Source organism: Peromyscus californicus, unplaced genomic scaffold, assembly GCF_007827085.1.
Source record: "Peromyscus californicus insignis strain IS unplaced genomic scaffold, ASM782708v3 Scaffold_22__1_contigs__length_63687245, whole genome shotgun sequence".
Taxonomy (NCBI): Eukaryota; Metazoa; Chordata; class Mammalia; order Rodentia; family Cricetidae; genus Peromyscus; species Peromyscus californicus.
Genome location: NW_026294525.1, coordinates 4,023,764 through 4,045,905, shown reverse-complemented (window position 1 = coordinate 4,045,905; position 22,142 = coordinate 4,023,764). Strand labels below are relative to the sequence as shown.

The 22,142-nt window shown below is 48.1% G+C and overlaps 1 protein-coding gene across 4 annotated transcripts in view; it reads left to right on the top strand.

Annotated features, from left to right (window-relative positions):
• The first annotated feature begins 586 nt into the window (after window positions 1–586).
• The window catches only part of Rnaset2 (ribonuclease T2), a 45,902-nt gene continuing 24,346 nt past the window's right edge, over window positions 587–22,142 (top strand). For 2 of the 4 annotated variants that reach the window (XM_052750795.1, XM_052750794.1), the window contains exons 1-9: window positions 587–736; window positions 2,577–2,637; window positions 5,738–5,790; window positions 6,849–6,906; window positions 9,815–9,885; window positions 11,470–11,583; window positions 15,001–15,046; window positions 17,158–17,232; window positions 18,684–18,919. In XM_052750795.1, coding sequence (XP_052606755.1) covers window positions 624–736; window positions 2,577–2,637; window positions 5,738–5,790; window positions 6,849–6,906; window positions 9,815–9,885; window positions 11,470–11,583; window positions 15,001–15,046; window positions 17,158–17,232; window positions 18,684–18,884 — 792 coding nt within the window. In that variant the 5' untranslated portion in view covers window positions 587–623 and the 3' untranslated portion in view covers window positions 18,885–18,919. Of the gene's footprint in view, window positions 737–2,576; window positions 2,638–5,737; window positions 5,791–6,848; window positions 6,907–9,814; window positions 9,886–11,469; window positions 11,584–15,000; window positions 15,047–17,157; window positions 17,233–18,683; window positions 20,596–22,142 lie in introns of those variants that run through there. The other 2 variants (XM_052750796.1, XM_052750793.1) reach the window with 2 other exon arrangements.

The following is a 22,142-nucleotide window of genomic DNA, read 5'->3' as shown; positions in this document are numbered from 1 at the left end:
CCTGGGGCTGGAGGCTTGCACGCACGCACGCACGCCCGTGCCTAAAGCAAAGGAGCCTCAGGTGCGGGAGTTGGGGGTGAGGGTGGGGGTGCGGAGGTGGGGGGAGGGGTGGGCTACAAGATGAGGGGGCGTGGCTTTGTGTGTGGGGTGGGCGACAGGGCGCAGGGCACGAGGTGCACCAGGTGGGGTGCAGCGTGATGGGGGGGATGAGGTCGGAAGGTGGGCTGGGGCGTGGGGGGCGTGTCCCTCCCAAACGGGGGAGGTCATGCTTGCAGCGAGTCGGTCAGGTGGGCGTCCGGAGCCGCAGCGTGGGGTGCGTGTCTGTCAGGGCCGAACCGGTTGAGACCTGTTCTCTTTGGGGGGGGGAGGGGAGGAGGCACAAGGCACCGGGGTCGAGTCAGTCGGGAGGGGTCGGGAGCTTCAGGCAGCGTGGGGACTTTTCCGGCTGGGCCCTTGGGGGGGCGTGTCCGCCTGGGGCTGCGGGGCGTGGCTTTGGGGGTTACGGGGCGGTGCCCGCCCGACGGGCGGAAGCCCGGGCTGGAGCGGCTGCGGCGGGCAGTCGGGCTGTCGAGCCGGCGCGCGCGCGGAGGCTGCTGGGAGGCTGCGGAGCCCTGGGCAGCGCGATGGCAGCGGCACCGGCGGCGGCGGCGGCTCGCGGCGCGCTCCCGGGCCGGCTCTCCGTGCTGGCTTGGGGCCTGGCGCTGTGGTGCCTGTGCGGGGCGGGCCCGCTGTGGAGGTGAGCGCCGGCGCGGTGCAGAGCCGGCCGGCCGGCGGGGCTGGAGGCTGGTGGCTAGGCGAGAACGAACGGTGCCCTTCTTCCTCTTTTCGAAGTCTTCCAGCCGGGGGGCTGCCCCCGCCCCCGCGCGCTCTCACGCGCCCCTTAGTTCTCTCTGGGACACACGGGCGAGCTCTTGGTAGTCTGTCCGCTTACTTCAGTTCTGCCAGGTTAATCCCCGAACGCATTTTGACTTTTCCCCACTCTTCTGCGTTAACAGTTGATCAGTAGAACTTTTTTTGTGTGTACACCACTGGAGCGGAAAAGGGAGGGCTTAGTTGCTCGCACGAAGTACTGTGTTCCCAGAGAGTTACTGAAAGCTAGTTGCATGTGTTTGCTTTTATATTTATCTAAAGTAGGGCCCATTCATCGGTGGCGAGGCGTGGTTGTGGTGTGCATGGTGTGTGTGTGCAAGCAAAAGTTAGTCCCTATCTAAGAGTGTGATCTTGGAGCCCTACTGCTCGCAAACCTGCCCCGCACAGCACAGTTAATACCTGTGAGCAGCTAAGATATAGAAAATAGAAAAGTACTTGGTGCAGTGAGGGTTAGCTGAGGATCTTAGGCTGTAGTGCTCAGTTCTCCTTTAACCAGCCTAATGTATGCGGCTGATAGAATGGTGAGGCATAGGGTTAAGGTAAGCCCCAAGGCCAGGTGAATCCCTTGTATTGAGTTTCCCTTTAGCTTCCCAGTGACTTCCCCCTGGAGTACTGGAGTACCGCGATCTCTTATTAAACAGACGTGCCGCCTTCTTGTCTGAATTACAAATAGAGATAGTTTGGTTGAGTTTTATTCTAAGCCTGCTGTCTTACCTCCCCAGCTCAGTGTGACCCTTTGCAAACAAAGTTTCTGTAGTGGGGATGGCCAGAGCTTTAACTTTCAATGTGTTCCGTCTCTTCTGTGGAGAAGGCTTTCATCATCCGTGTAGGCTTTTATGGCAGTTGTCAGGATCCCAGGAGAACTACTGTAATTCTGTCCAAGGGCATACCACCAGTGACCTAATTCGTCCCAGTCGGTCCCATTTCTTGAAAACTCCCCCATTGTTGCTTAAACACGTGGATCATTGGGGACAACCACACTACAGCTCCACAGTCCTCCTGGGAAGTCTCTGGCTTGGGAGAGCCTCCATTCACAGGCTTGTGATATAAGCAGTTTGGTCCAGGTAACATGACAAGGCATAGAGCACATACCATGCCCTAGATAACATGTAACAAGGCTGCTTCCCCGGGTTAGGCTGTGGCTAACGCACATGACTGGGGATCATGCACAGGCCAGGCTCTAGGTAGCATATCCATAGTGGTCTCTGAGGTAGCACCCCATGAGCAGGGTGGTGAGTGGAGTTAAGTGCGGAATATGATGTTGACAGTACTTTTGTGCTATTTCAGGTCATGTTTTGCCACATGAATTGCGGAGGTGGGGTAAACTTTTAGAGCCTCAGGAGTTCACAGAGACAGCTAAGGGATTATGAGTGTGTATTCATATAAACTACCTGAGCATCCTGAAAAGGACAGCTTGTTACTCAGTTACTTTCCATCCGCAGGCCTTCCTGGCTATATCCCTGGCCCCCACCTGTCCTCTTCCATTGTGTTTATATTCTCCCTTACTCAAAATAGGTGCCACGGTATACATGTTCTTAGAGTGTTCTCTGCCTTCCTCTGTGGTGTGTACTTCAGGAGGTAGGGGACTGTGTTCCTGGTAGTATGTCTAGTCCCGTAGACTCTCCGTGTTGAAGGAGTGGTTGATGGCATGGGTGAGCTTCTGCCACTTTAAAACATCCTTGAAAAACCTGTTTGTCTTTTAACAGTGGCAGCCACGAGTGGAAAAAACTAATTCTGACCCAGCACTGGCCCCCAACAGTCTGCAAGGTGAGCGCTGTTTTGATCCACTAAACCTGTATGAGTTGCTTTCTATGCACAAGTGTCGGCCTTGTATGTCAGGGGTATTATTAAATCTGCAGTGGCTGTAGTGTGACTAGACCTCCTGACAGGTGACTTGCATGTGTTGGATTCGGGGGGTAGGGTGGCTTAGAACATTGGAAGTACGCTCCCTCTCAGTACTGGAGCTGGAAGCCGGAAACAAAGGCAGTAGGACTAGTTCTTCTTGGGAGCCTTTGTTCCATCCTCTTGCCCAGCTCCTACTAGAGATGACAGTCCTTGGTGTCCTAGACTTACCCGTGCACTGCTCCAATGTCTGCCTTCTTCACGTGGTGTATTAAGTTATTTTTCTTGTTGCCATGATGAGATACCATGACCGAGGGAACTTGTAGAAGCAAGAGGGTTTTTTTGTTGGAACTTAGTTTCAGAGGGTTGGAGTCCATGACCATCATGGAGGGGAGCATGGTGGCCAGGTGACCGGTGGGCACAGTGCAGGAGCAGTAGCTGAGTGCTCACATCTTGAGATACAAACAGGAGGCAGAGAGAGAGATACTGGGAATGGCATGGGCTTTTGAAACTTCAAAGCTCACCTCCAGCAGTAAACCTCCTTCAGTAAAGCCATACCTGCTCCTTCCCAGAGTCCACCAGTTGGGGACTATGGGACTATGAGCCTGTGGGAGCCAATCTCATTCAAACTACTACACTTAGCACCCCCATCTCTCAGGAGAACAGTAATTTGATTTAGGGCCAGCCTGACCTAGTAGGACCTCATCTTATGTGGGAGTCTGTGAGAGTCCAGCTCTGACCTGCTCCCACCTTTCGAAGGGTTCTTGGGTGGAGGAGAGTGGAATGAGAAAACATGAGGTAGAAAGATAGACCTAGACGACGAGGAGAAAGACAGAGACACGGGATAGCTTCGCAGGGGCCTGGGTCAATACCCAACAGCCCAGAGCTTTATTCAGAAGGGCTTTTTATAATATGCCAAGGGGGGAGGCAGAAGACCTCCCCCTTGCAAGATCAAAGCACACCATACAGCCAAGTGTAGCTGTGGGGGACCTGCCCCCACCTTTTACCCCCAGGATACTCTCGAGGAGTGAGGGATAAAAGATTTATTTAGCTAGAAATACGGAGGGGAGAGAAACAGATAGAAACACAGGATAGCTTCGGGAGGACCTGGATCCTTATCCACTGGCCCAGAACTTTATTCAAAAGGGCTTTTTATAACAGTGCCATGGGGTGAGGCAAAAGACCTCCCCCTTGCTAGATACAGCCAAGTGTAGACCCTTCCAGACACCTGTCACCCAGGCCCGTGGTCCAATCATCCTCTTATGCAGCCCTGCTGGTAAAGCAAGCGCAGATCTCACTAGGAAACCTCTGTGGGCTCCCACAAGTAGCCCCTTCCACACACCTGGTAAACACGCCGTGGGCAAAATCATCTCCTTATGTAGCCCTGCTGGGTAAAGCCAGCTCAGATTCTCTGACCCTGAGTAATGGGAGCTCCCACAATCTTACTTTGATTATATCCTTAAAGACCCTATTTCCAAATGAGGTGATGTTCACAAGTAGGCAGTTTTGGACAGAGTTCTATATCTTTGGAGGACATGGTTCTGCCTTCAATAGGCCTGCACTGATTTCTTCGCTATGTGCTACTGAGGACTTGTGTCTTTTCAGGCTGTCAGTGCTGAGGCTCTTGTGTCGGAGTGCTGCCAGCTGGGGGTCGTGGGCTGGCTCATCCTTGTGGGTGGGTGGCTTATAAAGCTGATCCTGGAGTTGTGTGTGAAATCTAGAGTGTTTTGTCATATTGCTGACTGGGCATCAGCCTTGTTGATAGTTTTTCTGAAAGCCTGTTTGAGTTTAAAATTTGGGGACTCTTAATTCTTCAGCATACACAACGTATCCAGCGGCTTTGGTGTAGTTTGATCATCTCTTGCGGGGCCGAGAGCATTCTTGCTTCTCGTCTCATTCCCGGTCTTAATTTCCTGTTGACAATGAGGTGACATTTCAGTTGTTGCCAAGTCACACTCTTGACCTGGAAGCTTAGAGCAGCGCTCTTACCACAGCACACCAGTGTGGTTCCCTGGCTCTGGTCGGGGCTTGGAGTGGGAGTGTGTGGAAGGGAGCTGTAGGTGGGGGTTTAGGTGGCCTGGACCTCATTGACTCTGCTCCGAGCAGGGGTGGCTAGACACCGTGGCTCCTGTCCCAGGACCCATGTGAAAAGAAAGCTCTGCTTCAGGCCAGCACTAGAGGAGGTGCCCTCAAGGAGGCCACAACTGGTCTGGCCTGTCTGAGGACGTATGGGTGTGCTGTTCCTCGGCAGGGCTGCGAATGTGGGTGGAAGTGCCTTCCTGCCTTAGCTTCAGGAATTCAGTTCAAAAAAGGAAATCAGTCACTAGAAAGGTGTCATGGTTGAGCAGTGTATTTCAAACCGTGGCCACTGGTTGTGTGTGTGTGTGTGTGTGTGTGTGTGTGTGTGTGTGTGTGTAAATGTGTGTGTATCCCAAGTTCTGTTCTGTTTCATCCAATTTGGTAGCCCAAGTATATTTATTTCTACTATCAATTATTGTGGAAAAATTTCATCTTAGCCCACTGGGAGGGCCCTAAAAAGGTTTTTTATCTTACTGAGATTTTTATCTCTGATTTTATCTTTATGATTGAAGTCAAAGGTACACTCCTGTTTTCACTCCATTATACTTGGCTTCAAGTGTTCAGTACTTACTGCTTTCCTGGTGTGTTTGGGTCTGGTTCCAGAGCAGGCTTGAGAGTCTCAGAGAACCAGGTTGTCTTACACATTTGCTTCTGGTAAGTAGATTGTTCATAGGTAAATGTGCATATCCATATCTGGGAATGTACAAAAAGAGCAAAACTAGCCACCTGATTCTCTGTCAGCTCAGTTGCCTGAGGACTGACCTAGGATGCCCAGCCCTGAAATTTCCTCATGAGTGTGATGCTTAGAACAGACTTACACAATGCTAACACCGGATTTACCTTCTAGTAGTAATGTACCCATGTCTGGTTGATGTACGTTAAAAGAAAATGAAGTTGATAAATATTTAAACAACCAATCACCTTCCTTATCTGTTTTTTTCTCTAGGAAGTTAACAGCTGCCGAGATACTCTGGATTATTGGACAATACATGGACTATGGCAAGCATCTGATGCAGTAAAACCTAAATAAATAGTTGGGGAAAGCTAGCTTGAGTCCAGTCACCATGATTAGACATGTCACTCTTTTTTTTTTTTTTTTTTTTAAAGATTTATTTATTTATTATGTATACAGTGTTTTGTCTGCATGTATGCTTGCAGGCCAGAAGAGGGCACCAGATCTCATTACAGATGGTTGTGAGCCACCATGTGGTTGCTGGGAATTGAACTCAGGACCTTTGGAAGAGCAAGCAGTGCTCTTAACCTCTGAGCCATCTCTCTAGCCTGACATGTCACTCTTGTTAGAAGTTTATTCAGTTGACCAGATTCATATATATATTTTCATACTTTTGTGTGTGTATGAATGTTTTATCTACATGTATATCCATGCACCATGTGTGACCCGGTGCTTGCAGAGGCCAAAAGTGGGCATTGTCCTTGGGATTGGAGTTACAGGCAGTTGTGCACCACCATGCAGGTGCTGGGAATTGAACACAGATTCTCTGGAAGAGTAACCAGTGCTCTTAAGTACTGAGCATCTCTCCAGCCCCCCTTATCAAAGGTAAATAAGGATCTTAGACCCTTTCTTACTTTGTTCTTGGGACCTATTACAAATAAATATTTAAAACTAAAATGTTAGATCCGTAGATAGACAGATAATCTGTTTTACACACTTTACAAGCGCCAAGTTCTCCACCATGTCTGCATTCTCTTTAGTCGTTCTTTATCTGTGCATACACTTGTGGTACTGAAGTGTGTGCATTTTCCACCTTCAGAGTGGACGTGGCCCATACACCTCAGAACCCTCTGCTAGGGAAGAGCTGGGACTGGACTCAGTCCAGAGCTGTTTCCTTCATTTCCTCTACTGACAATCCAGCCTGTTTGTTTCAAGCTGGGCACGTCTGACTCCGTTGGTTGACTGGCTCGTGTGGAGTGAGGAGTTCCTGACTAGCGTTTCCCTTTCATACGCACATTTTAAGGAAAGTACTTTCTAGTGTCATGTACAAGGCTTCCTGACCAAGGCTAATCTTTCTTCTTTTTCTTAAAATTTGGATTTCAAGGCCTGACAAAGCAGAAGATTGCAACCAATCCTGGCACTTTAACTTAAATGAGATTCAGGTATTGATCTTTTTATTGTACTTCTATTGCAAATAGAATGAACTAGATGAACTTTTTCTTCAAAAGTGTACCTTCACAGTCATGTTTAAAATTACAGGCTACAGAATGAGTTCCGGGAAAGGTGCAAAGCTACACAGAGAAACCCTGTCTCGAAAACACCAAAAAAAAAAAAAAAAATTTACAGGGTCAGGAAGGAATTCCCTGGGACTGAGGCCCTGGGTCTGTTTAGTAATTGCTGCTATCTACCACAACCCCAAAAAGTCAAAAAGGAAAACAAAAATAAAAACAAAAACCACTTTTTCCTGCTTGTCGTAGGTCTGAGTGACTGTTAGAAGCCAGCTCAGGTGGCAGCAGGGCCTGTCCTGGCTGCACAGACCCTGTGCTTACCTGCAGCCCTAGCTAGTCCTTAGCCCCGGGGCCTCTGAGTGAAAGTGGGCCCTTGGTCCGTGTGGTGAGAGACAACTGTGGCTTGGAGAGCAGGCACGTGGTACCCAAGGCTGGTCCTTCTGGCCACAGATGGTATGAGTTTCTGAGTAGGAACTCTGAGCAAGGGGGAAATGGTAGGCCTCTTCAGTATCAGAGTTCCTGTTACAGAGCAGCTCATGGGATTCTAGGTCAGGACTAAGTTGTGAGCTCATGAGAGTTTAACAGAAGTGCCCCTGAGATCCTCGTGGCATATTGAACCTGCCCCTACATACTCAACTTTCCTTAAGGGGCACCAACAGTTCCTGTGTTTGGTCACATGTCACGGTGCCTGGGGTGGCCTGGAGGATGTGGCAGGCCCGACAGGTGAATTGAGAGAGCTGCAGGTTTTGTCGTTGGGGGATAGCTGTCCTTTACCGAGTGTCTGAACATGCACACACTCTAGCTGTCATCTGAATCATCACTGAGCACTTACCATGCTGTCAGTCCTTCTGACGATTTGGGGTGAGTGACGGAGGTCCGCCAGTGACATAGGAGAACTGCACAGACAACTTCAGGCTTCCCTTTTTTTTTCAAGAATCCAGATGCCAAGTCTGTCTGTCAGGCCAGGTCCCCCAGGAAACATGTTGAGGTGAAAGTAGCTAATGAGGCTGACTGTAGCTGATTACCCGATAGTAGCTGACTGTAACTTATTAAAAGTACATTTTTGGGGGATGGAGAGATGGCTCAGTGCTTAAGAGCACTGGTTTTTCTTACAGAGGACCCGGGTTCCGTTCCCAGCACCCACATGGCAGCTCACACCTGTCTGTAACTCCAGTTCCAGGGCTTCCTGACATCCTCACACAGACACATATGCAGGCAAGACACCGATGGACATAAAATAAAAATGAATTATGTGTTTAAAAAAAAGTTCAATTTTCTTAAAACCAAAATTACTCAGTTTCTGTAGAGATTGTAGAAAGTTGGCCAGTACCCACTATATTGCAAGTCATGACATTGAGGTACCAGGGAAAGTTTTCAGTTAGCAACAGTTGAACCTTGGGTAAACCACATTGGAAGTGATAGTGTTGCTGCATAAAGCTTGAACCCAGCCTTGAAAAGGCGATGGGAAAGAGACCACTGAAAATGAGGCCAGGAGAAGGGGGGTTAGAGTACTTTCAGTGAGTTACCTTCCCTCGAAGGAAGGGCGATCCAGAGCAGCAGGGTTGAGCTGCCTTCTGTGTTGAGGGGCCCGCAGGTCTGTAGTAGCCACGCCCTACAGTGTCTCTTTCACAAAGTTCTGGCTTTCTTATGTAGCCTTAGTGTCCAGTGTAGTCTCTCTCCAACAGGAGAGTGCCCTAGGTTGGCTGTAAGTTACATCATCACCCTGGGCTCTGCCGAGAGGTCTCACGATGTGTGTGTGTGTGTGTGTCTGAAGCCAGGCTGAGGGAAGTGGCAGGTGAGGGGGCACGTGAAAGGGACAGCAGACAGGAGGCAGGGCTGTGCTGACATGGGCCAGGGAGGCTGGCTGACAGGATCTTGACATGTGGGGAGCAGGGGAAAGCCAAGTTATCCTTTCCATGTTCCTTCATCTGTATCCTTTACACTGAAGTTCTTTTGTCTGATGGTTGTGTAGATACTGAAAAAAATTAGCTTGAGCCCTTTGGGCCTGGTGTTACTACTGGCCAGGTTAAGAGGGTACGGGCTGCCTTACTCAAAAGCTCCTCTGAAGTCAGGATCTTACATTTGTTTGTTTCATAGCCCTTTGTTTTAGAGCTGTTTTATATTTACAGGAAAACTGAATGCAAAGTTCACACTGAGTGTCCCCCATGGTCACTGTCCATCCACACTGTGATTTTGACAGCTGAGCCTGTATTGATACCGTATTGTTAACCAAAGCACACAGCCTACATTAGAGTGCATATCTTATGTTGTAGTTTTATGGGTCTTGACAAGTCAGGGAAGTGCCCTGTGGAGAGGTGTCACTGCCTGAAGTCCCATGGTCACTTGTCCCCACCTTCTCTTGTCATTCCTGATACCCAAGGTGACCACGGGTCTCCTTGTGTCTCAAGATCTGCCCTTTTCCAGAACGTTGTGTGGTTGGCATTGTGCAGTTCACGGCTCGGTTCAGACTGCTGCTTTCACGCGTGGCAGTACATTTAAACTTCCTCACGTGTTTCTGGGGTTCAGAGGCCATTTCTTCATCATTCTCTTACTTTCTTTTATTTTTTTCCAAGACAGGGTTTCTCTGTGAAGCCCTGGCTGTCCTTGAACTCACAGAGATCCGCCTGCCTCTGCCTCCCAAGTGCTGGGATCAAAGCCGTGCGCCACCACTGCCCAGCCTTACAGTTCTCTTTTAAGAGCTTGTGTTCTCACACGCAGCTCTTTAATGTGCAGAACAAGCACAGAACCATTGGCTCGGTTAAATGGCCAGGGCTCGAGTGCTTTTGTTTAGTATATGAGTTTGTTAGGTCTTGGGTAAACTTTTTGTTTAAATCACATGTAGGACCTTTTGCTAGACATGAAGATCTATTGGCCCGATGTGATTCACCCATCTTCTAATCGCAGCCGATTCTGGTAAGTCTGATTTCTGTTGGCCATGTGCATTTTTAGCACAGGTGTGAAGAATTTCTGAGGGTGTTCTGGATGGCAGCTTGTGGGAGACACAGAGAACAGGTGAGACCCTGTCTCTAGAGGCTGAGCACTGCCTTTTGTCAAGAAATGACTTTGGTATGTAGCTTTGAATGCCTTTCTCCAGTGGGTTAAAAATGAGGTCAGGTGGAATTTATGTTATGAGCTTGTTTTCTAATATATTGTTATTTCACCCATTGCTTCATTTAAAAAGTCCAGTCTTCCAAAATTTAACAAATCAAATGCTTGCATATTTAAAAATCAATCTAAATCAGATACTCACAGAGAGAGAGAGAGAATATGCCTTAAAGGTAGTGATCTCATGGTGACCTAGTCAGAGACAAGGTGAGAGTCTCACAGGGACAGTCTTCTTCCAGGTCAGCAGGAGCTGAACCTGGAATTAACCCAGTTGTTTGAAAAGCATTGTTTTTTTTTTTTTTAAAAGAAGATAAAATCGATTCAACTGAAGGTAATTTTTTTCTACATCTTCCAATGTGAAAATTATTCATATTACAGCTAATAATATCTTTCCAGATATCCTAATTTAGCCTAGAAATATTTCTGTGTAGAATTTTTAGGGGAATTAAAAAGCTTAAGTTTGGTAAAATGCTTTAAAGCAGCAGAATGTAAATGATACCCCCTTCCTGGATCATAGTGTTGAGTACGGCTTTTTCTTGAGTGCGTGCTATTTTGGGATTCATGAACCATAATGTGTAGGTAAACAGAACACTCAGTGAAAGCTTGGGTGATGAATAGTGTACTAGATTGAATCTCGGTTGTCCCACACACTGGATGCTCTCCCACTGAGCTAGACTCCCAGTATTGTTGTTAATTCTGAGAAAGCTGCTCACTAAGTTGCTCAGGGTAGACTTGAACTCACTTTGCAGCCTAGGCAAACCTTGAACTTTCAACTTAGTTTTTGAATTGAATTGAGTGGAAAGTCCTTACTTCAGACTTGAGGAGAATCCCTTATTAGAGGCTGACAGGGAATGGGCTCAGGTGGCCGTGGTGACAAGCCACCCTGCCTCCTCTTTGGTCCTTAGGTAGAGTCATGCATGGGTTGTGCCCCTCTCTGGAACTCCCTGGCTCCCGCATTGGCTCTGCAGAGGACCACGCACTGCTGTGCAGTGTGGCACGTGTCACAAGAGTGACATTTCCTTCTTTCTCAGTTAATTGGTTATTATTTGAGTATATTGGGGTTTTTGTTTGTTGGTTTTTGGTTTTTTTCCGAGGCAGGGTTTCTCTGTATAACAATCCTAGCTATCCTAGAACTCACAGAGATCCTCCTGCCTCTGCCTCCTGAGTGCTGGGATTAAAGGTGTGTGCCACCACACCTGGAGTATGTTGTGATTGTAGAGATGCCCTGGAAGTGTTTGTGTTGGGAAACATGACAGGAGTGAGCAGTGCTCTCTGGAGAGGGTTGAATGTTGCTGGGGCCTGGGTCTTCTGTGAAGGCTGTGACAGGCGCAGTGCGTGTGACAGCTCTGTTCTAGAGGACTCATCTGAGCGTTCTTGCGGTGAATCTCACAGGAAACATGAGTGGGATAAGCACGGCACTTGTGCTGCACAGCTGGATGCCCTCAATTCCGAGAAGAAGTACTTTGGGAAGAGCCTGGATCTGTACAAGCAGCTTGACCTCAACAGGTGTGTACACATCTCACTGCAGGCTTTCCGTCATTGACCTGAGGCCAGGCCGCTGGGAATGAGTGTGCAACACTCCTGCTAATAACCTCTGTGTTATGGTCCCTGAAAGTGGTGTGGTGGGCTCATTCCTGGCCAGTAATTGAGCCCCTGAAATGTTTGACCATTCTGGATTAAGGCCATAGAGTGCACAGACGTAGGCTGCCTCCTGGTGCTGACTTGTCATTAATGAATCAGCCCCTAGGAAGTGAAGACTGACAGGCATGCTGTAACCTCTGAAAAAGTTGCTGCCTTAAGATCATTTCCGAGCATCAATAGATTTTTATATTGGTTGTAGTGCTCCTTGAACAAGTGTGAGGTGGAGGGAAAGGGTCCTTTAAGCCCTAGAGTGAGCCAAATCCATGGGGAATATATTGTCACCACACCAAGGTAGTGAATATATGAGAGCAGCATGGTCTGCAAGGCTAGTGCTCTGGCCTGACCTTTTCATCTAGACATTTCTGTTGTGCCAAGTGTATTAAGTGCTTCTTATTTGTTTATTGTTTGAACTTGTTATTTATTAGGGGTGTGCGTGTCTGTGTGTGTGTGTGTGTGTGTGTGTGCGCGTGCGCGCACGCGCGCGCGCGCGCTAGAGAGTTTGGTAGCCCCGCACCCCCATGTAAGGACACAGAAATGCAGGCTGTGAGGAACGAGAGCTCACCAGACGGCAGGACTTTGATCTTCAGATTCCCCAGCTTGTAGACATGGGAGGAATAAACGTCTGCCGAAAAGGAAGGGTTTTACAGTGTGTGCACACTGCTTTCCTTTGTACAGCTTGTTCTATCAGAGCAATTCTCCTTCAGATGAGAATAATCCCGAGCTCCTTTGCTCATCAATCATATTTAAGGTGCATGAATTAAATCTGCTCACAAGATGAATAAACCTCTGTTGGTTCTCTGCACACATGCTTTGCCTCTAACACAAAAAGACTCACGATGGTGTGTCACCGTCTCGCACAGATAGTTTTCTGTGTCATTTTGATCAAAAACAGCTGGGATTTGAATCAATTAATCTGGCAGTGGAAGAGGAGGGGCAGGTGCCTTCGGAGAGATGAAATAACCAAAGAATGCCCTGGAAGGCCTTGAAGCCACCAGCCAGCAAAGCACAGGGTTGAGAGGCCTTGTGATCCTTTTTGACATAAGTTGTACGATTTGGTTATAAGACCTCTTTAGACCTTATCCCCATGATACAAAAATTGTCGTTGGTCAGTGCTCAGATTTTGAAGTTCCTTTTGTCTTGTAAAAAATTGCATTATAAAAAAAAAAGCCAGATGGTGGTGTGCACCTTTAATCCCAGCACTCAAGAGGCAGAGGCAGGCGGATCTCTCTGAGTTCGAACCTGGTCTACAGAGTGAGTTCCAGGACAGCCAAGGCTACACAGAGAAACCCTGTCTCAAAAAATATTATTATTATTATTATTATTATTATTATTATTATTATTATTTTGCATTATTAGGCTGGGTATGGTGGCATATGCCTTTAATCCCAGCACTTTGGAGGCAGAGGCAGGTGGATCTCTGTAAGGGTGAAGCCAGTTTGCTCTGCATAGCAAGTTCCAGCCTGACCAAGGCTACACAGTGAGACCCTGTCTCAAAACAAAACATCCGTATATCTGCATTATTAAGTACATAGCCTAGGAGTTACATACCAGTGACGGTAACAGGCCCTCAGCACCGTGAGTCGTGTGCACAGTTTATTTAACCTGTGGGGTTTTCTGAGAACACACTGTCTCTTGCAGTAAGGATAAAACCTTTGGAAACCCTGACCCCAAAAGTAGGTTTTTCAGAAACCTACTGGGCACTTAGAAGCCACTGTGAGGAATCCCTGCAGGAAGGTCCATCATGTACTTCTGGAGCACAGGAAGGTGGCTGTTAAAAGGAAGCTGCCCGTCCAGAAAGGCGGACAGACAGACCCACGGAGAGCTGCTGCTGCCGAGAGTGGTCCCGGCCTGGGAGCCACACACTGCGGTATGAGTTGAGGCTAGCTCATCTAACCAGATAGGAAAAGAAGAATAATGATTGTCATGAGCTGGAAATGGCCTAAGTAACTAAGTAGCTCCTATTTGCAGCCTTTGAAGCCTAGTAGTTTCTTCTTGTTAGAGACACACACAGAGCTTTTACCCTTGGAACGCTGCTGTCTAGACACAGCCACTCACTGGCTGTCACAAGTGAGCCCAGAGGCCTGCTAACTGGAAGGCACTCCCAGGTGGGTAGTGCTTGTTTAAAATGTCAAAGAACAGTTGTAGAAGAGTGATTACTCTCCCCAGTTCCTCCAGGACAAATGAAGAATCCTGTCTGTTTCATAAGACATAAACAAGGTATCCTAACTGTAAATCGTGCTATGCATTTCATATTGTAAAGGCAGCCAGTCCGAGAAGCTGCAGAGCCGTGGGGCAGTTCTCTGAGCATCTGCAAGTGTAGACATGGGCTAGCACCGGGCTGTCTTCACTCAGAAGACACTTCACTCATGACACAACGTGGCCCATCTTTCTCTTTGCTTTATTTCCTGGCCACCTGCATCAGGTGGAACAGTAAGTATGTGACCACAGGTGCTGAGCAACATTTTCCAGTAATGCCATTAAAAACAGCAGTAAAAAATCTAGTCAAAAATTATAATAACACGTTCAGCTCAGTTTATCCAAAACACTGAAATTTTAACTTGTAATAAATACTGTTTTGAAGTTGGAATATTTTATACTTTGTTGGAGCTCTGTGTTGATCATATACTGGGCAGCCAGGGCAGGCAGTGGCACACTTACATGGATTTGGGGGTGTTTCTGGGGTTTCAGGGACCTTTCCTGCTTTCCCTTGCTGCCACAGACTGATGACAAGTAGAGAGAAAGAGTTGCAGCCTCAGACCTACCCCCTTGGGTCACAATCCTGAACCATCCAGGAAATTGTGGGACCACAGAGAATTCCTTTGCAGTGAGTGGTCTAGGGACTTTTACATTGTGCCTCCAGTATATAAGTTTGTGATAAGAAACTCTGATAGAATTCTAGGCTATATAATTTTAAATTCTTTGAAGATATGGCTGCACAGTTCTTCAGGATAAGCCTGGAGTCGCATGAGACAGGATAAGGTACGGTGCAGAGCCTATGTGGACAGTTGCTTGCACAGGGTATGTTGCTGTGGATGGGGTGGTGTGGAGTATACCACGGTGCAGCTTCAGATTCTGGACCATGCCTGTGTCGGTGGTGCCTGCCCAGGGCCAGAAAAGAAGGGGCTGGGAGCCGCCTCTTGGCTCGTCTTGTTAGTGGATTTATTGCTGGAAGTCAGAAAAGACTCTCCTTTAAAGGCCTCTTAATTTTCACTGTGAAATCCAATGAAAAGAACAAAGTGAATGTACTGTCATAATGCAGCTAATTTTAATTTTTTATTTCAGCATACTGCTAAAATTTGGGATCAAGCCGTCTATCAATTACTACCAGGTAAGGCTTGCTTACCTTTAGCCTTCTGTCTAGAGTCTAGTGTTTGTCCCTGGGGACATTCGGCAGGATCCATTCATCTTGTGAGCCGCACCTGGGTTCTAAAATGACCCAGCACAATCTACTTGAAATGGATTTTCCTTGAATTGTTTGTGTTTGCACGTGAGTGTACGCTAAAGGCCGCTTAAGCCACTGACTTGGAGGCACAGATCCATGGTTCTACCAAGTCCTCCAGGCCTCAGCACAGGGTACATTCAATGTCATGGTGTTTGAGGGCAAACAAACTGGCTTTTTGTTTTTCAAGTAAACTACATGACACAGGAAATAATGTCACATCTTGTTGACTAAGAAGGACATGTGCAATGTAGATTCTTTCAATTCTGGATTGTCTGGTTTTTTGTTTGCCACAGAGAGATGTCCATCAAAAGCTTGAAATATACCTAGGCTCACAGGAGAGTTCGAAGACTGTTGCTTTAGGGCGATTCTCAGGTGGTTTTGTGCTTATTGTAAGGTGTGGCTCTAAAACAGCTCCAGAGGACCGTTTGGGACGGGATGGACACTGCAGTCTCTGCCTAATGACAGTGTGTGAACTGTCTGTAGGACTGTGTGCCCTTTTCCTGGGTGATGTGTAGCTCTCCTCCCTCTGTGGACAGTAGGGAGTTGGACCCTGGCCTTGAGGAAGGAACTTTGGCTGCCAATTAAGTTAGACCCTCCTGGGCAGCCACAGCATGAGGGTTTGTAAGGCTTCCCCAAGCTCACCTGGCTCCTGCTTAAGCTGATGGGCAGCGGGAGGTGGGGTAAGGTGGGGGTTTTTACAGTTTCACCTGGCTTGATGTTCAGAGATGGTATCCATGGTGATGGGAATGACAGCCGCCTGCCGAGCTGCCTCATATACTTGGTAAGGAATACCAGTGACTTGAAAACTCCTGATCCAAAAGCATCCAAGCCTGTGTCTGCTCACGTGCTCTATGGTACATTGGTGCTGCTTGAGTCCTGGGAGGAACTGGTGACCAGGCATTTTCCAGAAGTTGGTGGCTGGGGTGCAGTCCACAGCTTCCATGGGCCCTGAGGTCCTTGGGTGGTAGGGAGCACAGGTGTAGCCGGAAGGTGAGAGCATGTCTCTGGAGACCCTGGAGTAGAGGGTGCATGGCATGGGAACCGGGGTGGTAAGAGTCATGGCATGCTGTGAGACTTAGGCAGCACTGAGAAGTTCCTAATGAACCTGTGTCTTGAACAGTGTTCTGGTTGCCTGGTGCTAGAGACCAACGACAAAGGGAGAGATGACCTCTGGGGAGGGCCAAGGCTGAGCCATGTGGTAGCTGCTGGACTTGGCTTTGCAGGGCAGGCCCCAGCCTCTGTGGGACTCAGTAAGGGGAAGGGTGATAGGTGCAACCAGACAGTGTGAATTTGAGGGTCAAATAAGTCAGCAGAAGGGGATGGAAGTGTCCTGTGAAACAAGTCAAAGTCCACAGCAGAGAGGACAGGGGGACGTGGGTAGAGAAGCATCTGTTAGAGGAGCCATAGCAGAGACTGAGTACTTCAGATGTCCTCCTGGGAGGAAAGGAGAGGAAGAGGAGGATGCTCCAGAGTGGAGCGTGATGGGGGCAGGGGTGGTGTTGACCCTATGGTGGAAGAATTGGCAGCACACGTGGTCTAATTTTGTAGTACTTTTTTCCCCGTGGTGGGTGGAGGCTGTGCCCCTGCAGAGAAGGGGGGTGCTGTGGTGAAGGTCTGAGGAGTTGGTGGGCCTGAGGAAAAGCTTTGGGGAACCCCAGCAGTCAGTTGGCAGGGGTGGCTTTAGGCAAGGTAGTGTAGAAGAGAGAAGCTGGGCTGGGCTGCTGGAGACAGAGAATTGAGCTACCCGGTGGAGAGGAAGGTGGAGCAGAGAGGAAACAAACTGTTGGGGATGTTCGGACCTCCCTGGTAGAGCCTGGTAAGTTGGTAGTGACATGTCCTTCAGTGATGGTTCCAGGACATCCTCAAGCTTTACTCCAGGTCCTCTGTGTGTGTGTGTGTGTGGGGGGGGGGGGTGCTCTTTAGAAATTAAAAAAAAAATCGAGTGTGTGAGCATTCTCCCGTTGAAGTTCTTTGCTAATGCTTTTATTTAATATCAGCTTGCAGATTTCAAAGATGCACTTACCAGAATCTATGGCGTGGTGCCTAAAATCCAGTGCCTTCTGCCAGAACAGGTCAGACTTGCGCTTTGTCACCTGTTTGTCTCTGGAAAAGATGATTTCACTCTCCTGGTACTTCTGTCTCCACTGTGGAGTTTCTGGGACAGAGTTACATTGGGGCATTTCTGTGTATATATGTGTACAGGCAAGTGTATGGGAAAGCACATAGATGTCTTCAAGTAACTCATGCGTTTCTAAAATTTCTTCCTGGGGGGAGACATAAACTGCATCTGCTTCCCCTCTTAAGGTCTCAACAGCATACTGAGGCATGATTCCACCAGGGTTCACTTGGGGAAACCCATGAGTTTATTGAACTTAATTACAGAACATAGGTGAGGGGTTACCGACAGGGGCGTGGGTGCTACTCTCCCAGAAGGCCAACCAGAATGTCTACCCAGCAGGGATGGCTTTCCATAGCCACATCGATGGAGCCCCTCTAGTCTTCTCCGGCCTGTATATTCAAGCCCCTCCCGGAGACCTCCTGCAGTTAGTGTAGAGTTGGCTACAGGGGGAGATAGGAAGCAACTGGATATGCAGGTGAGGGTCACATGACCCTCCACCCTGCTGTGAAGGCTTGTAAACAGTTGAGCCCAGATGGGATGATGTTTTGCAAGCGGCACAGCTGAACTCACCAAGATGGCAGTTGTTTGGCTCAAAGACTAGTTTTGTGCAGCACTGTAGGCTTCGATTTTATGTCATTTCACTCTATGAGAATGTCCTGTTGGAGGAGGAAGGGGAGGGGAGGGGGAGGGGGGGAGGGGAGGAGGTGGGAAGGGACGGGAAGGGGAGAGGGAGAAGGAGGGGGAGGGGAGAGGAAGGAGAAGAGGTATAGTTCTAAGTTAAGCGTTTCTAAGTTTCCAAGATTTTTTTGTTTTGCTTTGTTTGTTCACGTATTTGTTAGGTTTTGTCTTTGAGACAGGGTTTCTCTATTCTATAACTGGCTGACCTGGAACTGGCTGTATAGACCAGGCTGGCTTCCACCTTACGGAGCGCCGCTACACCTGGCAGCTTCTAAGCTCTTATGTTGCCACTCTTCATCACTTTAATTGTAGCATACTGTCTAATTTCTAGACAAAATTGTAGTTTTTTTCCAGCTTATAAATGGCATTGAGATTCTTCTGGCTGCCAGGAACTGTCATCTTGACATTGACTTTGCCAGGGTCCCCATGTGCGCTTTGGGCACATTTGGGTCAGTGTGCATCTTTAGAGTCACTTGGTGGGTTTTTGTTTTTTGTCTTCCAAGCTGAAAACACCACCTCATGGCAGGCTTGCAGGCCAGCAGAGGTGAGCCATGGTGACGGTGAGGAACAGGACTCCACCCAGGGTCCCCCCTGAGCACCAGCCTCCTCTGTCTCTGGTCTGGAGCTGCTGCTTTTGTTATTTTCAAGCGCTGAAGTGCTGTGACCCCAGATTGGTAATAACCCATGGTTTCTGAATTCTGAGGTGTCTGCCATTTTCTGTTTTAGGGAGAGAAGGTGCAAACCGTTGGTCAGATAGAGTTATGCTTCACCAAGGAGGACTTCCATTTGCGGAACTGTACTGAGCCAGATGAGCAGCTGTCCTCCAACCGGGAAGCCTGGCCGGCCATGGGCACTTCCACACACGGGATGATGGTCTGTGAAGATGGTCCAGTCTTCTATCCTCCACCTGCAAAGACCCAACACTGACGTTCACGTTTAGGAAATAGTGAATGTTCCACAAAGTAAGAACAAGTCACAAATTATTGCTTTCTAAAAATCCACCCAAAAGTTCCTTAAAATGTGTTTGGCTGTTTTCTTGTGTGTTAATGAGGTGATTTTTGTGCAGTCTAATTAGTAGGTGTTCCTATGCTCTTCCTGTCAGCTGCCAGCAGTTGGTGTCAGCCTTATTTCCTGTCCCGAAGTAGCTAGATTCACACTGGTAATTCACAAGAACTTGGAAGTCTCGGCACAGCAATTTTTATTTTGGGTCAAGCTTAAATTATTCTGTTTCTTTCTTTTTTTTTTTTTTTAAATCTAAAAAAGTTTATTACTGTGTGTGTGTATGATTTGTGACATGTGTATGGGTGTGTGCACATACCATGGAACCCATATAGAGGACAGAGGACTGTTGCTTGATCCTAACGGCTCCCTCAGGGGTCGGGGTAAGAAAGCACCCAGTCTGTGTCCCAATCTGGTGGCATTGTGTGGTCATCCCTCCTTGGCTGGGCATGATCCGGAACTCTGACAGCACCTGTTGCTAGGTCCTTAGGCAGACTCCAGGTTGCTCATAAGGATGTACATTATGCGCATGCCTTGGCTACTGGTCTGAACCAATTTCCTCGACCCTATGGGGCCTATCCTATTACAAGAGGACAATTTTTGGGAATCATTTTCTCCAGCATAGGTTTTGGGGATCAAACCCAGGTCATCATGTTGCAGTGAAATAACACTCCCCAGTAAAAAATCACTTTACACTCTCAGGGAATGAGGACAAAGGACACTCTTTATAAGGACACTCTTTAATAAAGTGTGTGTCTGGTCTGGCAGCCTGGCTAGTGCCCAGAGACTGACCATGGGCAGAAATACTTGACACTTTATATAGATGTTGGGCTATAACATGGCACACATACATTGCCATCTGTAAATCTCCCTTAAGTCCCTGCGTGAGTTAACTTTGAGCAATTAAACATGTTTTATAGGGACAGACACTGCAAGTTTTGCCATTTTGGTGGGATAGTAGATTTACAGAGCAAGGATATTGTCACAATTATTTTTGAAATAGATTAATGTTGCTCTTTGCAAGTAATTGCTACCCAGGGTCATCTGCCTGTCTGACAGAATTATGTTCTTGGTAAGAGGGCCAGGATTTTATAGGCAGCTGTTTTCCAGTGCCACACCCCTTTGAACTAAATGGTAAAGATGTTCTTTTGATAGAAAATAGGGCCTGATGACCTACTGTGTGCCAAGGTTGTCCTTTTTGTTTTGGGAATAGGGATTAATGGGAGGTGGCAGTCTAAGTGAACAGATCTTAGCAGAAACATACTCTCAGTGAACCTAAACTTCAGTTGTGTCAGAGATGCAGTTTTCCTACAGTTTCTGACAAGTATGGCTAGTACACCACTTATCTTTGAGTTATGTTGGAGGCAGCACTCCTTTAGCTAAATTCTACTTTTTGTAACAATATTTCCTAAGCAAGTGTAATGGTAAGTCCTTTCTACATCAGCCGTTACTCCAGTCTTTATCCGTCAGACTTGTGCAGCAAGCCCTTTTCCCACGGAGCCGTTGCACTGGCCCCATCCATCCTGCTTGTTTAACAGACAGTAGGTGCAGGTATAATGTTAAAACATTTTAAATTTGCTTATCCTCAGAACAACTGTTTTCAAAAAACAGTATCATTAAAAACGTCTGTGTTGACTGACGTGACTGTCTCTACCAATTAAAGGCTTTCAGATTGGCTCAGAAGCAAAACCTGACTTGATGTCTGTAGGAGACACACCTGAAATGCAGTGAGTTTAACAGGATTTACCTGGTGCATGGGTCGGTAAAACAGCTGTCATTGTGGTGGGGTTGCAGGACCCAGTCTCCCCGCACAGGATGTGAATTTAGACGGTTGCTCTGTGGCCAGACGTTAGCAAGGATTTGATCAGAAGCAGTCCTTCAGCTTCTCTGTGTTAGAGGAAGGGGCTGGCCTTGCTTATTTGCTGGGATAGGGATGTGGCCTTGGGGGCTGTGCCGCACATTACCACAGTCCCTCTTCCTGACCTGTTCCTTTGCCCCTCCCAAGTGCATATCTGTTTCCAGTGCCCCTCACTTGTGGTTCAGAGGGTGTGCTGCTCTCTGGAACTTGTGGTTGGTGTTGAGTTGTGGGGAGGGCCCAGTTGGAAACATGGGTAAGTAAGGGGCTCGTCTCTTGTCTGGACTGACTGGCTCCTTTGGTGTTCTTTCGTAGGGGAATTGTGTGCCTTGGGCTTGTTTAGAAGAAGGTTTCCGCAGGAGGCTGTATTGTCTCTCCTCTTTACAACTGTTTGTTTTTGTGTTCTTGGAGGAGCCAGAGAGGCAGGGCTTGCAGCAACCCTCACACCCTACCTTAGTCTGCCTCTGTTTGAAACAAGCCATCCTTCTTCAAAAGGGGGCATATTTGTAATTGTAGTCGGTGTATTTCCTAAGAGCAGCCTGAATTCAGATAGGCTGGCGTGATGGAGGGCGTGAGATGAAATGGGTCATGTGAAATGCGTGTGCTGCAGTCCTGTGGTCCTCAGTGGTCCTCATGCAGGCTAAGCACAGTGAAATCCTGCTGATAGCACAGCAGGTCTCAGCACTGTCCTAGACCAGTGCTCTGATTTCCTGTTCCTGTTTGTGTTCTGGCCTCCTGCACAGCAGAAGGTACTAAGTTTCCAATAGCCTTGGCCAAGTCAGGTAAGTGTGTGGGATTTGATGAGCCAGGGGAGACATGGAGAGAGACCAGTTCCAAATACTGGTTTTCGAAGTCCGCAAACATGAGCTCACTAAAGCAGCTCTGACTGCCTTCTTCTCCCTGTAAACTTGACAGGGATGTTTAGGACAGGCCTGCAGGTGGGTGGGAACCTGCATTAGGGGTGAATTGTACATACAGTGTTTGTGAGCCTGGGACCGGTCCATCCTATGAGGTGTGGAATGAAGGCAGCCCTTCAGGGGGGCAGTTTGCTCAGTGAAGGACAGTCCTTTTTCCTGGAGCATCGGGGAAAGGAAGACCCTGAAGCTGGACCTGGAGGATGGCCAGAGTTAAAGGTAAGAAAGTAGATGCTGAAGGGAACAGACACATGGAGACTGTCCCCCAAACTAGCTCCTGCCCACAGTTTCGCTGCCGTCACCTCTTGCCTTGGTGTGTGTGGATCCTACCCAGGATGCTTTGCCCAGCCCTGGAGCAGTGCCTCCATTCAGGTAACTGCAGGTAACTGCATGATGTGGGCTGAGTGATCATCACTC